The sequence below is a fragment of the Monopterus albus genome, unplaced genomic scaffold (assembly GCF_001952655.1).
Source record: "Monopterus albus unplaced genomic scaffold, M_albus_1.0 scaffold105.1, whole genome shotgun sequence".
Classification (NCBI taxonomy): Eukaryota; Metazoa; Chordata; class Actinopteri; order Synbranchiformes; family Synbranchidae; genus Monopterus; species Monopterus albus.
In genome coordinates, this window is record NW_018127985.1 from 1811659 (window position 1) to 1827814 (window position 16156).

The 16156-nt window shown below is 39.3% G+C and overlaps 1 protein-coding gene across 3 annotated transcripts in view; it reads right to left on the reverse strand.

Moving 5' to 3' along the window:
• The window catches only part of brd4 (bromodomain containing 4), a 32270-nt gene extending 16989 nt beyond the window's left edge, over positions 1-15281 (reverse strand). For 2 of the 3 annotated variants that reach the window (XM_020610259.1, XM_020610258.1), the window contains exon 1: positions 7900-8540. In XM_020610259.1, coding sequence (XP_020465915.1) covers positions 7900-7997 — 98 coding nt within the window. In that variant the 5' untranslated portion in view covers positions 7998-8540. Of the gene's footprint in view, positions 1-7899; positions 8541-15153 lie in introns of those variants that run through there. The other variant, XM_020610260.1, reaches the window with a different exon arrangement.
• Between the last annotated feature and the right edge of the window lie 875 nt (positions 15282-16156).

Here is a 16156-nt window from a genome sequence, read left to right on the forward strand (position 1 = left end):
AGCAAAGGGTCTGAATACTTATGACCATGTGATATTTCAGTTTTTCTTTTTTAATAAATCTGCAAAAATGTCAAACATTCTGTGTTTTTCTGTCAATATGGGGTGCTGTGTGTACATTAATGAAGAAAAAAATGAACTTAAATGATTTTAGCATATGGCTGCAATATAACAAAGAGTGAAAAATTTAAGGGGGTCTGAATACTTTCCGTACCCACTGTAATTGCCTCCTGTTCCCAGTTAAGGTGAAAAGGGTAAGCTGCACTGAAGTCCCTAGATTGTATTTAATACTATGGCTATCCCTTTTCTTTTAGAGACTGCATTAGAGAGCTTCAGCTATATTAATTTCTGCTGGAGATATTTCCACTTTTGTGTTCCCACTAGTTATCAGAGATAAGAAGACAGTTACAGGGTAACTGAAAACATCTTGACGCAAGTCATTTGCTGTAACAATTGACTCTTTACGCAGCCATAAGTGAACCATGGGATCTAGTGGGAAACAAATTAGCATCCTGTACAAGTACCTAACCTGAGCTGAGTTTAAAAATCCATCTCCTTTAAAAAACTGGAAAGCTTTTAGAGTTACTGATTTTGTGTATCTCCTTGAGAGAGGTATATAGTCACTGTCTATTAGCTGTTTTTGATAGCTTTGTTAATGTGACCCAACAACAAACACCGCAAGAAAATGTCCTTGATCAACATTAAAGAGGCAGAGAGAAATTTTGTTTACACAAACACAAAAATAGCTGACCTATTCAAACCAGAATAACATTTGGGCAGACCATCAGGAAGTTGGAAAAATAAAACTAAAAACCTGACATCACTGCCAACATGAGAACATTGCAACTGTAGAACTATAAAATCAGACTGAGGTTTATTAGTCCACCAGTAAAAGCCATTTTTTATTAAACACCAAATATTCCAATATTTCTAAATTATTATTGGAAGATAAAACCATCAATGAGGGAATTTTAAAAATTTCAGTCAAATCTCAGGGTTTTACTGCATATAGAGTTACAGGATTAGGTGTTGTCAAATCCTGTAATGTTTCATTTTACCCAAGTGCTGAAGGGATGCACTGGATTTATAACACAAGACAAAACAAAGCATCACAATAATCACTTTAACTCGATTATTTTGTCAGTCATTGGAAGCTAAAATTGTATTTGAAAATAAAATTAATGACCCAGCCCTAGAAGACAGGTGTAAAAGGTATTAGCATATTACAAAATAATTTTCAATATAATCCAGTCCAATGCAACCACAGAACAGTCAACACACATACAGCTGAAGTAGGTAACTAAACAAATACAGTATGTGGCAGTTTATTGCAGCAATATTTACTGCATTGTAATGCAGTGTATAAAAGTTTCTGGTTACTGTAGTGAAGTGTAGACTATCACTGACTGGATATGTCTGCTGCAGATCTAAAACAATGTTAATTCCAAGGAGCTTTTTGTTAAAATTGTAATGTGAATGTGCAGGGGTCAAGATATTATTCATACTCATGTTACTTGCTCTGCCAAAAGTAAATAACAAAAAGACCTTGTCCTCTATTACTGAGATAGCTTGGAATTTCATGAGAGGTTGTAATCTTATGGTTGCAATCCCATATCATTGTTGTAGTTGTGTACAAAAAGTTAAAGGGTGTTGACCTGTTGGCACAAGCAGAAGGATATTGAGGGAAATGTGCAACTAACTCAATGCCTAGACACAGATGCTACACCGAGTCTGAGGTTAGATAGCATTTACCATAACACATGCAGGTACTATACAGATGGCTAGGGGCATGAGACAGACACATCTGCAGCATCAACAGCTGTGGAGCCAGCACTATAGGAAATCTTTCACAAGGACAAAGGGGAGAAGTAGCTACAATGAGTCTGCTCCATTGCTGCTGCATGGAGCAAAGTCTCATCATATACACAAACAAATAGCACCAGATGGTCCTCAACAGCTCATTAACACTCACAGTGACAGTCATTATCATTACAGAACCGCAACAAGTGCAAACAAACACAGAGACAGATGCGATAAATACAAGTAGGATTTAGATGTCTGACATTTTTTTAAACGTATTCCATCTTTTGGTACTGCTGATAGTACTCTGACTCTGTTGGTACCTTGTATTTGTCAATATTCTCTCTCATACTCGCACATAAATACATGAAAGCTTTGGCCCAACTCATCAAGTTTGTGATCTGCATGTTTGTGTTGCACAACTTTCAGTTTTGTTTCCATTTGTCTACCGGATATTTACCTGCACATATCTTTCATACACACAGTTTCAGTTTTTTGTGAAAAAACTAACTGCAACACAATCCTACAATGCCTGTCATGAAAAAGGAGACAGGCTTTAGCCATCAGGTTACACACTTCTATCACCTTGCAACATGGTAACTTTATCATGTTCCTACAATGATGAATTATTAATTACAGCAATTAAAAATTAACTAACTAGCTAACTTGGGCCTGTTAGGCTCATTTGGCCAGTACCAGTTTTGTGAAATACTCGAGGAACAAGCCATCCATAGAAACCATTATAACAATATGCTAAAGTTTTCATTAAAGCTACTCAACCTAATTTCTTTTCAGCTGCTACTGAGACTCAAAGCAAACTGACATCATAAGACATTCCTAACCACTTTTTGCCCCACCCATCATGTTTTGTTTCCTAACGACAATGTCAACTATGGATGCCTGTATGTGACAAACCGTACAAAATGCAGCCTCCGGCCTGAAGCTAGCATTGACCTATTAACAGGTACATTTGGTAATCCAGTATAATGCTCTGGTTACTTTTTATTAAAGATGCACCAATTGAAATTTTCTTGGCCAATTCCTATTTCTGGCCTTTTTAAAGTCTGACCTGCCGATTCCGATTTTCTTTCTAAGAACTGTAACTGACAGCACACATTTTTGTTACTTTTCTATAATGAAAAATTAAATTGTAATAAAAATAACATTGTTATTAAAATTTTATATTTCCATCTTTCTCTCTTGCACTTCTCCAAATATAAAACAGCTGCAACAGGAAATAGAATAAAGTACTATGCTGAAGCTCAAATTACTCAAAAATTTAATTCATATTGATTCAACACAAAGATGTGTAACCTACACAAATGCATTAGCCTTACATGCTAAAGCCACCCAGATTAGTCCTTTGAGTGTTTGTCCATGTCAAACCAATGTTAAGGGTAACACACAGTGCGAAAGAACACATGAACACAAACTCCTAGGTAGTGGAGGGCGGGGACAACCGCAGAGGAGCCCACTGTCACTTGATTTATCAGACATCGTAAAATCTGTGTTAATGCACCTTTAATGTTTTCTACTAAGCTACATCTACTACCATCTCAATCTTATTAAGCACTGTGTTATACCTCACTGAAACACAAAACATGGTCACAGACAGATGGTGACACCAGGCAGTAGACCGCTTACTGTTACTATACATCTGTATGACTACATGATTGCACATTATTTTGTAATCTATAAAAGCTGGAATCAAAAAAGAACACAAGCTGCTCTATTGTTTTCACTCAGCTCTAGATCAAGGTGTGGCCCTCTTTGTAGACTTGTGAGACTCAACTCAAAGAGTTTAAAGTTCCTTCACTGCATTTAAGAATTATGCTAAATGATTATAACACACCGGTTTGGTTTAGGATGTCTTCGATTTTTTTGCACCTGACTACTCGCTACAAACATGTACAAAGTCAAAGCAATGTCTGTTGTTCTTAGGAATTTAAATGAGTGCAGTGATGTTGACTATTTTGAACGGGAACCTGCTGTACCAGTATTTTCTGATTCATAACACTTTCTGATACCAACTGAAGAGAAGTTTCGGTTTCGGTTTCAGTTCATTTCAGATGGTAGTTCATTATATAACTGTCGATAAAACATGACATGAACTTATCCCTAACCATAATATTACAACAAATAGGGTTGAAAATAATGATTTCCATTTTTGATTAATCTGCCAATTTTGTTTTGATTAATTGGCTAATTCTTCGGCCTGTTTATTTGATTAATATTTGTTGTTGTCAACAGTGACATATTTAACCAGTCTATGATAAATTAGTGCAAACTAATCTCAATGACCTGCTTTCCTGGTGTAAGAGCAATGTTGGCATGTGAGACTAATCAAGCCTGGAGAAGTCCCAAACAGAGGTCAATGAAGAGGTCCACTTCCTGCTGCTGCATGTCCTACATTGCTCCCAGCTCTGCAATAACAGTTGACCTTTGACCTGGACATATATCACTGCAGACGGCTTTGGAATGTTTTCTGAGGAGGAAGAGGCTCTGGTTACTGGGGTGGGAGCTGCACATCTCACACCAGGAAATCTGGTCCTAGATGTAGCCTCACAGTGACCGTCCTACATTGAAGTGGAGAATAACATAAGAGCAAGATGTCCGCATCCCTCATGAAAGAAAATGACTAATGATTCATGTACGATGTAGGGGTCAATTTCAAGCTAAAGTGTAGGCCTGCAGATTCCACTCGAGGCCCTATCTAAGTGTCAGAATGATGGCCTGTGCTTTGCCTGAAAACAAAAGAATAAATAATTAATGGGACCACAATGACAAGGCCATGAACACCAGCCTTTTAACTCTTTCATAAAACCACCTTTAACACTTCTCCAGGGAGCAGCTACACTTGAATTTTACTGTGCTATTATTCATTGGTCTCTTTTTACTCATGCCTTTCATGTTTCTATTTTTTATCTTTACATTGTTTAGCAGATGAGGAATGTGAGGGTGTTTTCTGTTTTACAAACCTGGCTCAGTTCTGGGCTCATTCAATTCAAAAGATTAAACTGATTTAGGAATGGTCTAAATGTAAAAAGAGAAAGAAAATAATGTGGTGAATACAGATAAAGGTGCACTTCAGTGTTCAAGGAAAAATGAAATGACATTGTGCAAAGCTGGTGCATCCTTGAGACATCCCCCAGTGTTTCCAGCAGACAGCTAACCGTCTGTTTGGACACATGTTCCCATTGAACCGAATGGAAACGTGTGTCCAAAGTTTAGCAGTTTAGAGTTGCTTTGCCATAGCATTGTCAGCCCGTGGCCCTATAGCTTATGAGAATTGCTGTATATGAAAAAATGGGAGAAACTACACTAAAAGAGTAAAATTATTGATCTGCTAGGCTTAACATGAAGTTATAAAGCAGTCTTTAACCAGCTGCCTCCACCACTCATTCAACGTACTGTCTGAATGGTTGCCCAAGCAACAACTTCCAAGGCTGAGAAATGAAGCCGCTGCAGAAGTGCCAAAACCTACCGTTCCTCGAACGACCACTTGAGGCTGGCTCCAAATTGGAGTCAAACACCACAGACTCCCATGTTAAATTATCCAACCTTACAGCAGAAATAAACATGTTTACAGCCTGGTCCACAAAACAGTTTTGGCCTCTATATCTAATTTCTCCTTCCTGTACAGAGGGATGAATTGGCAATTTAAATTATACTGAGACTAAAAGTTACACACAATTAAGGGCACGAGCACTTTGAGTGACAGGCGGAAGGGTCCCACCATATGTGGCCACTAGCTGTCTAGAGACCTCCACTCATGCTATGTCTCTTTGCTCATTTTTGGATTAGACTTCACAGGCGGGGTGAAGCGTTACCAATATGGCAGCAGCCAGACTTCAAAACCAATCCTCAGAAAATCCACGGGTGACGTCACGGTGGGTTTGTCCAGTTTTTATATACATTCAATGTGGTTGCCAGTAAGGGTCAACTAGTGCTAACTAGCTATCACACCACCTAAAATTATGGGCGATAGTCAGCAACAGAACCTCAACTGCATCTGAAGGCCAACCATAAATCAGTGCATCAAAGCAATGCATGATAATAATGCCCTCCAATAAAGCTGGTTAGCTTCCAAGAATTGTATTTCATTTCATGAAAAATGTTCATCCATTTTGTTAACAGCCAAAGACTAAGAAGGAGCAACAAATTCAGAGTGACAGCATTATCTAATAACCAAAATAACAGTTAAATTTACTACTGAACTATCATTGTACTTATGTTACTAAAAAAGTACCTGACAATAACACTTTTAATGAATGTGTGTATTTTATAAGCTTTTAATGACATTATTCATCACTACTGTGTCTGATTATCTGGTATGCTCAGGTCAAAGCTTAAACTGTGTGCTTAAAATTGGCACTTTATCTATTTTTCTCCCCTCAAATTCAGTTAAGCATCTGCTGACATTATTAAGTCATGATCAACTATTAGTGCAGTTTTAATTGAAGAGCATTTAAATTAAGAGAAAACTAATTTGACGACTTGATCCAAAACACTCACAGCTGCACAACAAAGCTCCATTATGGAAAACACCCTACACTACTGTAGAGAACACATAAACAACAGTATTACAATGATGTACACAGCATAATAATAAACTCTCCACATCTCTCAAAATTGTACAATGTGGGGCAGAATACTGCCGAAGGAATTTTACACCAACAATATTCCAATAGGCATTAAGTAGGCTATTTAGCAGACTGACCTATTCTAACTTTCTCTGCCTTGTGTCATCTGTGTCTATTGTTAAATTATCTTAATACCCTGAAATTTGGCTCCAAGAAAATCAGGTTGCCATGGTTTCTATGGTAACACTCCAACACTTTTTGGCCAATGCACTATATTATTTTTCACGATTGTTCCTTGAAATCCTTATTGTGGACGTTTACCAATTCAACGGTAAACACCCATGATCTGTGTGCATAAGATGGGGTACAGGGATCACACCAATGTAGCCTTTATACAGTCTAAATTGCTAAAATTTTTCGATTTAGTGGGATATAAGACTGCTGTGTTTATGTATAAAGCCAGGGACAATTTATTACCTGGTGGAATTTAAAAACTATTTAATGAAAAGGAAGGAGGATACAATTTAAGGGGTCAGTTAAATTTCAAAAATTCATGTTATACGTACAACCAAAAAAAGATTTTGTATTTCCATAAGTGGGGTAAAACTATGGAATAATTTAAGTGTGGACATAAAAAACAGTAATAGAATTGACGAGTTTAAACATAAATATAAAGGTATGTGTCAATCAAGATATATGCAAGAACAGGCTAAACCAATGATGGTAAGATGATGTCATGGGGTAGGACTGGATAAGTCTGACTTCTTCCTACTCCATTCAAGCATGTACTAGGTATAAGCACATTGATATTGGATTATGTGTAAAATTATGTGTCTCGTCATATCAACTGTTTTACATGCTTGAAAGAATAAATCAAATCAAATCAAATCTGTGCTACTTTAGTGCATTTATAGTCAAGTGCAAGATCAGTACAACAGGGATGTTTGTTAACATTTGTGTTTGGTATGATATAAATCTAACAAGACTGATTACAAGTTGGTAAACTTAAAGAAGTTCCCTGAGCACGTATTATATATGAATCAGTGCATGAGCACACAAACTGACTGAAATAGACTATGAGTCAGGCTTATAACAGGAAAAGGCAAGAATCATGCCAGTTCCTAAAAGTCAGACTTCCAGCTGGTTGGGATAAGCAAGCCAAACCCTACAAGGAATCAGGGGACATTTCTAGTAGTCCACACACACACACACACACACACACAACCCCCTTCTTCCCCTGTAGCTACCCCCTTTCCTAACCCCTCTCACCAGGAAACTGCCATTCTCAACACAACACAGAAGACATGCTTCTAAAGTGGATAGCTGCACTGGACCATGTAGCCCCAGAGTAGGGTTAAATACATGATGGTCCTAAGAACCATAACTCCACCTACACCTGTCTGTAAATTTAGTCTTGTCCTCTGCTAATTAACCATGTATTTCAACAGATTTTATATACATATATAACCATAAAGACTTCAGTGACTCTGTTAAATATGTGTAAGACAAATAACTTTACCTTTTCACAGAAACTGAATGTGCAATTTTTTCCAGAAGTGCATCCAGTTTCTGAAAATCCAGCAAATCGTTTGACTTGGCATGCATTTTGTAATCCATTTACGAACGCCACTAAACAGAAAGAGAAACCGAAAAACAGAAAAGGGCTCCAAAGAATTATAGAGAAGTTTGTTTTTCCATTTCTCTCATGCCAAACACAGGAGAGATTTAGTCTTCAGGCAGCAGTATATGTCCTAAAATCCCACAGAATATGGTGAGTAATCCTTAATGTGGTCCAAGCAGAGTTTGAGGGTGGTTGTTCCAGGAAAAAAGTCCCAGCGAGGAAACAGTTGATACAGGCAGGCAAGCAAGGCTGTGTAAGCCTACAGCCAGCAGGCTGTGTTAGCTGTGTGAACCGGTCCTCTCTCTACCCCATCCCCCTCTCAGCAGTACAACGGCCCAGTTGCCACAGGCTCTTCGCTCCATTGTGTGTCCTCTCCCAGAGCCTTACCAACTTAGAGGACACACGCGGCAAGTAAGAGGTGAACAAGAGGAATAGGGAAGGCAAGAGAGGAGCGAGAGGGCTCCGACAAGATCCAGGAGCACTTTATTCCTCTAGCTCGCTCTCTCACCCTCTCACCCAGACGGACCAGCATGCAGTTACTCAACAGTAAAAATGGCTATGCTGCTTCCTCATTCAGCACAGTGTCAGCCCACACAGCCCTAGCTCCCTCCCTCCCTCCCACGCGCTTGCTCATGCCACCCCTCCCCTACTTCCCCATCAATAGCTTGAGGTCCTTGCTCTCTTCTGTCTCTCTCTCTCTCTCTCTCTCTCTCTCTCACAGTTACACCTTTAACACCCCACCCCCTTCCTATCTTTCCCTCAGTCCACTTCACCATGCCCCACCCCCACTCACTCTCCTCAGAGTGATCTTGTATAGGCCTTTCAACACCAATTTACTGACTCGCTGCATTTAATTCAAGCGAAGAACTTGATCAGGGGTACCAACCTAACTACAATTCAAAAAGGTTATATATTTAGGAAAACCTATTATTACTGCACCACTGTAATTTAAGAGATTAAAATTACTTCAAATATTTTTAAAATCAGCCCAACTTTGCCAACAACACCTTACACAACGGCACAGGATGGACACTGTAAAGGTTAAGAATGTAGGTAAACGTAAATAATCTTAATAGGGTATATAATGTAACGCATCAAGTAACAGCTGAGGATGTGAAGGAAAACTGCACAGAGTAACAGCAAGTATGACAAAGAGTGAAAAGTGAGACCACCCACTGTAGCATAGCAGTCTCCAGTAATTGTTCATGACAGTACAGTGACCACAGTCAGTTCAGATCATATCTGTAAATGACTGAATATTCACAAAACTGAAAGTCAAGTTCTTAGTGAGTCACGTAAATACCAAGTCACATTTTTGTACCATAACTACCAAAATATAAAAGTGGGAGTAATCCTGCCTCATATATGAAAGCGGTAGTAACACTGCCTCATAATACATGCCTGAAAAGCTAAAAGAAACAGGGATCTCTCTGTGCAGTGATGGTAGAATTAGGAATCAAATGCAAGCATAACTCCCAGGTGGGGCTCACAAATCAAGGTACAATGTCAAGAGACAGATGTGACATACAGAGACCCTGTTTACTCTGCACCAGTCATCCGACCCACCTGATAATGCTGCCCGTAATCCCGCTGGGGTGTGGGGGGGCTGTTTACACATATGGATTCAAAAAGCTATGACAGTGACAGCTGCTATTTATTGTGAGTAAGACCTGGCTTCGAAGCCCTCCACCCCCTGTTGAGCTCAGACTCAATCACCCAGCTACGCTACTGGGAGAAGTTGAGAAAGGCTCAACTTTATGCAAATATCTTCCGACAGTGCGAAGAAAACCCAGGCAAAAAACGACCATGATCACCTTTTTTTCCAGCAAAAACTAAAGCACACAGTTGTTTAATTTTTTTTTTTACTATAAACAAATGTGCAGGGTCTCTGGCTTCCTAATTCTCTACAACATTTCTTTAACCAGTTTTCAGGATGTAAAAACAAACCAAAAAAAAGCGAGCAGATGTGTGTAAATAAATCACCTCCATTGTTGGTGTGTCTGTCGGTGGTGGATACATCAAGAACATCAAGAAATATGGAGCAGGGAATGAAAATTACAAACCTAATACAACAGACTCCCAGACCTACAGATTAATGAAAGGCTAGTGCCTACTGCCAACTACTTTGTATCTGTATTTGTGAACACACAATAGACTTTTAATCTCCTGTTAACGTCTCTACAAGCAATAACATGAGCAAATCCTGGGGCCAGTGAGAGGAGTGGACATTACAGCCATTTTACAAGTTCATGTAACTCCTTAGACCATAAAGTATTATATGGGTGTCCACCACATTATGTCTATGGACCTAATATACACTACCAAACAATCTGATCACTGACCTCCCAATCAATCTTCAGTGTCACGTGGATGCAAACAAGCACACATCCAAACCCCAACACATTGGGTGAGCAAAGAGCAACTCTGTGAAATGTATATTTGCCAGGTGACTGGTGAGCACAATGCACTCTGTTTTCTCAAATGAAAAAAGCAGAAGCTCCTCTCTGCTGCAGCCAGATACTGACAGCATCCTTACAGACCCACTTCCCCATCCACGTGCCATATGCACTATTCTCAGAGACAATACAACAGCAGGCAGAGTGAAAAAGCTCCAGCCTACAGCAGTTCAGAGGTGACTGAGCTGATGTCCATGTCCCTGCAAGGGTGGGCTGTGGGGAGGTCGTATTCAGACGCAGGAGGGAGGGATGATAGTAAGAGCAAGGAGAAGAAGAGAGGGAGGGTTGCATTTAGACTGGGGGTTGGGTCAGAGAAAAGGCAGCAGTACACACAAAAATGAAACTGCGAGAAAGTCTGATGGCACTTCCATTAATTATCAGGACAGCGGAGCAGCAGAAATCTACAGGGACCCAAAATGGAGAAAACAGGGAACAGGCTATTTGCCAACTTGACATTGTGTAGAATGCTGTTATACACTGGGTAAAGAAGAAACAGTGTGGGGTGAAAAGAATACCTTTTGTTAGCTGAGCATCAACTGAATCTAACAAAGAATAATTTTGTAGTCTACTTTACACACCAAGAAAATCTCATCATTAAACTACTTGAAAAGTGTAATCCAAGCATTTCTCACACCTTATTGTCACAACTTCAATATACTGTACTGTACAGATTTACATATTGGCCAGACTTTATCCACTGTAAAATGCTACAGTCAGTCTTCTTACTAGATTCAGGGTGAGGAAAGGTCATGTCAGTTTTATGGGGCACTCCAATGTTTTCAGACCTCAAGCCTCAAATGTCAGTGATTTCAGACCTCAAGCCGCTGAAAGTACCAGCCTGTGTGATCAGTTGTGTAATGCATTCTGTAGCTCTGGAAGCAGTGTTCTAAAGTTTGAACAAAAAAATTTCCCTGGGCTTGAGACTTACTTTTGTTCAAAATGGCTATGTTTGCAAGAAGTAGGAATTTAGGAGGTAGGGGGGTCCAATGAAAGAACTGTGACCTATACAGTCAGTACAAAAAGTATATAAAGTTTTCCACATTTTATGATTATAGTCCCCCATTTCCTAATTTAATGCACTGGATATAGGTAGAAAAGGCACACACCTGTCTATATGAGGGCTCACAGTCGAAGGGTATGTCAGCGTGAAAACAAAGTCATGAGGTCGAGAGAACTGTCCGTAGACCTGCAAGACAGGACTGTGTCAAGACACAGATCCGGTGGAGGGATACAAGAAAATTTCTGCAGCACTGAAAGTGCCCAAGACCTCCATCATTCTCAAATGGAAGAGATTTGGAACCACCAGCAGTTTTCATAGATTTGGCCACACAGCCAGGCTTTAGTATTGTTGTCCAAGGACTGTTATTATGTCACTTCATTAAATTTAGATTTTTATTTTCAGGCGACAAAATAACCATCTGGTTTTCAAATACATGGTTAGTCTATCCAAGTAATGCAAATTTAGAAATTTCCACTAAATGTTTGAGATGTGTGGAGGCTCTGCTACTGCTCTAACCTGCCAACTATACTTAGCAGGCATAGCTGTAGCTATTGTGCTCATATTATCACATTCTGTAACCTATACATGATAACATGTACATTTTGCTGGTTCAAATCATATAAAACTTAGTCTCAAGGCCTCTGTCACCATAAATTTTACCCTCTATAACACCGGTAGGTAAGCAGGGACAGCTATACTACTACGATGATGAATGAATGAAGAATGAGCAACTGGTTTTGTCACATATAAACATCTGGGTTGTACTTGCTAGATGGTATAGTGACTGCAGTGCATTTTCATTAGAGTAGTAGTTACTCGACAGAAAAATGTGCATATGTGTAGTACGCGATTTTGCACACACCCTAAGTGTCATGGTATGTTCACATTATAGCAGAACAACTGCTTTTGCGCGTCCCTTGCCATTGTTGTGTATATGGTGCGCTGCATAGGTTCTACGTGGAATTCGGTGGTGTGGAGCAGGGGTTCACATTTGTTTAACTTTGACACCTGGTTGCACTGACCTCTGTGCATGCAGCCAATCATTGTTTCACCCTAGCTTCCCCTACACCCATAGAACCGCAGGTTACAGTATGCAAGCCAACGTTTCTGAATTTTCCCAAACTGTACAATGATAAGATCCTCATGTCAAGATCAGATAAACACAGACAGCCTATTTAGCTAGTAAAACATCAACAAATAAGTGCTGGTACCAAGACTGTTTAAAAAGACAGTCTCATCCTCTAAAACAAAACATTGGGGCTCTACTGATAGCAACATTAGCATTGTAGCTGAGCCATTTTGTACAGTGCCCCTGGGAATTTCTGAGTTTCAGGGCTGACCCATTCGGAACGCACAGCACAAGGGACATGTGTTTCTGCTGTAATGTGATTATACTTTCAGACTGCGTTTGTATGTGTGAGAAAAAGAATAATAATAATAATAAATTTGCTATTCCCTAGTTTACAAAATGGACATGCAGCAGGCAAACCCAGTAATGCTACTGGGTCCCTTGTTCTCATCTCCAAAAAGTACATAAGCACTGCTAATTTTATTTGTTGTTTTCAATACAACACCACAAATTAATTATTTCAGTTTGTATATCAGTATTTCTGCACATTTTCACAATACTGTGATAATGATAACTGTGATCATTTTCTTCACTATAATAGTGTTATTAAATTTTCCATACCGTTTCATTTCTAGTCATTTCCTTGTGAGGCACATATATAAAACACAATAATCATGCATTTACATTAACCAACCAATCACCTCCAAAAAAAAAGCAGTCACACAGAGTCTTTATGTTTGTGGGTGTATCGCATGAACGTGTTTTGTAGATAATTAACGGCATATAACCCAAAGAAATTTTAGTCCCTACCATAGTCATAAAGGACCTGCAGGTATCAAAGAGGACATGCTGTCTCACCCCATACAGACTGGCACTGTTGACCATAATGGCAGCCACTGTATCGCAAACACATTGTTTTAATGTGGATAAAGGAAAAATAAAATACGACATAGTAGCAGAAACATGTCTGTAGTACATCTCATGACACTACTGCCAGTGTTTCAAATGTGATAAATGAGGCACAGGCATATACACCAGAACAGACTTTCTTTGCTCGCTCATTTGTTCCTAGACCACACACTCCTTTTTATTCAGAGGTCATTCACAACTAGGCCAAGGATGGTGTTACCATGGCAACTAAACCAGATAGAACAGAACTAGAAGAGGAACTTTTCTATGAAAATAAAATCAACAGGGGCAAGAAAAGTACGTTCTCCAGTATAAGACGCAGTCTACCCAAGCCAGTCTGTAGAATAAGTGCATCTGCGCTGGCTGGCAATGTTTAGAAAAACCAACAATCCTTGCTATTATTTTGAGGTCTGTAGCTAATTAATAGCTCGGCTCAGTGAATGTTTGGTTCTGTTATCTGCATGCAGTTAGTAGTTGATGTATTTCAGCTAGGAAAGGTCTTTTCAAGTAACGTGATTAACAACTCTCTCTGCTCTCTGTTTGTTTGATTTACTGCTTATTTATAACTGCATGCCCTTTGACCCAATTTATCCTCTTTATTTACATATAAAGGTGTAGACAATGATAACGCCTTTTATAACAAACCTGTGACAATTTAATCACAGAACTGAAACATGGCTTTCAGTTTCGGTCTTAGTTCACCTTCGGATTTTATGCACTTTTAGTCAGAGAAAGGGATGTTGCTGTAGGTAGGATAGTGTCTGTCTTTAAAAAGATGTGCATGTTGTTACATAATGGGCTTCCAAAAATTATAGTAATGATCAACAAAATGCAAAACCACGTTTCACGACAGTAAAATCTAGGTTTTCTTTCACATTGAAAACAACAGGGACAGTATGCTAAGTAACGGGCCTCTAAATGAGTAATCTGTTTGAACATACCATTCGCCTGAATGCCACCACTGCTTTGTTTCTGTAATACCCAGACATATTAATTACAAACCGTACAGACGCAAAAATTGGTCTGGGAGAGGGGCCATCACACATATGTGGATTACAGCGATAAACTGCACAGCAATGACTACTGGCGAGCGACCATCGTCGAGAAGCTAACAACCAAACGATAGGCCATAGGGTATACACATTATCGCCAGGGTTTCGTAATGGACGTGAGTTCCATGCATAGCAGAACTGAAAGCATACAGAGGTGTTTTGTTTCTAAGATCATGGCAACAAGCTTTGGAAAATGAACATTAAACTTATATTTACTTTTATCTGCTATATTTACTACATTCACAGCAAATAGCCTCGGTGTGAGTGTGCGCCATCATCGCCGTCACCGTCTCCACAACACAAGACAGTCGACGAGCAAACTACTAGCTAAATGATGCCCAACACAGTGGTCATAGTACCATTTGTTTGTCTATTTGTAGCGTAAATGTGGCCAGCAACGGGTGGGACAAACAACAGATGTCAGACAGACACACAGTGTAGGTGCTGTTATTGTGTCTTTTGATAGACAACTACCAACTAGCTTTAGCTAGCAAGCTAGCTAGCCAGAACAGGCCGCCGTACAAGTGAACGGTCTCAGTGTGTGCCGGGCATCAGCCCAGACTCTTATGCCATTACACCATTGTAACAATGTCACTTGCTGTCTGCGCATTTAGTTTATGGAGACAACATGACTTGTACAATAATGTTTAAAACAACGGTGTTTACCTGGGTTTATCAGGTTGTCAGGGCGCGCGGGATCTTTCTCTCCGAGGATCCTGAACACCTCTCGTCGTCGATGACGTCATACGTATATCCTTCGTTGAGGACGTCAAAAGCGCGTCAAGGACTGCAACTGTAGTGGCAAGTGAGACAAAGTTTATTTGTACGGAGTATAGGAACACTGGTAAAAGATCTGAATACATATAACAGGACATTCAGGGACAAAGTAGTAATGGAAAATAAGAGTGACAGCGCATTTTAATTAGTCAGTATCAAACAGAAAATATGTTTAATTGGAAAACTAAAAAAAAGATCAAGTATCACTACAGATAATAACCTTGGTTGTCGTTATTGTTTTGTACTCTTGTGCTACAACTATCATAATCCAAACACACACGTGGTTGTCTTGCAAACCTCTTTCTATTTCTGTTTAGAGTTTTGGAGTAATGTAACTTTACATCCTTTATGCGAGAGTACAGAAAAACTATTGAATAACAGATGTTTACAAAAGTTTGGTAAAATCATTGTATTTCAAGATTTTATTTCGAAAATTAGGGTTACTTTATTCACTAGAATATCATGATTGCTAAAGTCGGGGTTGGTACCACACATTTTAAAAATGCCTTACATAAGGACAGGTTGGTACCACAGTATTACACATTTTAAAAATGCCTTACATAAGGACATGTACATACACACTGAGAGCTGCTGTACCAGAGTCAAATTCCTCGTGTGCCCAACACACTTAGCCAATAAAGCTGATTCTGATGAAGTATGACATCTGCACAAAATCAGTGGTATGTAGCGCCCCGCGGTGGACAAACTGTTTACATTGTCTTTGTTAGAGCAAAAGTCAGCAGAGACAATAAGTACGATTCAGATTTCGAGATATCTCCATGTATGTTATTAAGAGGCAAAACATGCGTGGGAACTAACTGTCACACGTACATTTTCGACTGTGTAAAAAATATTTATCTATGGTAACCTTAGCGCATGCGCTGTGACTATC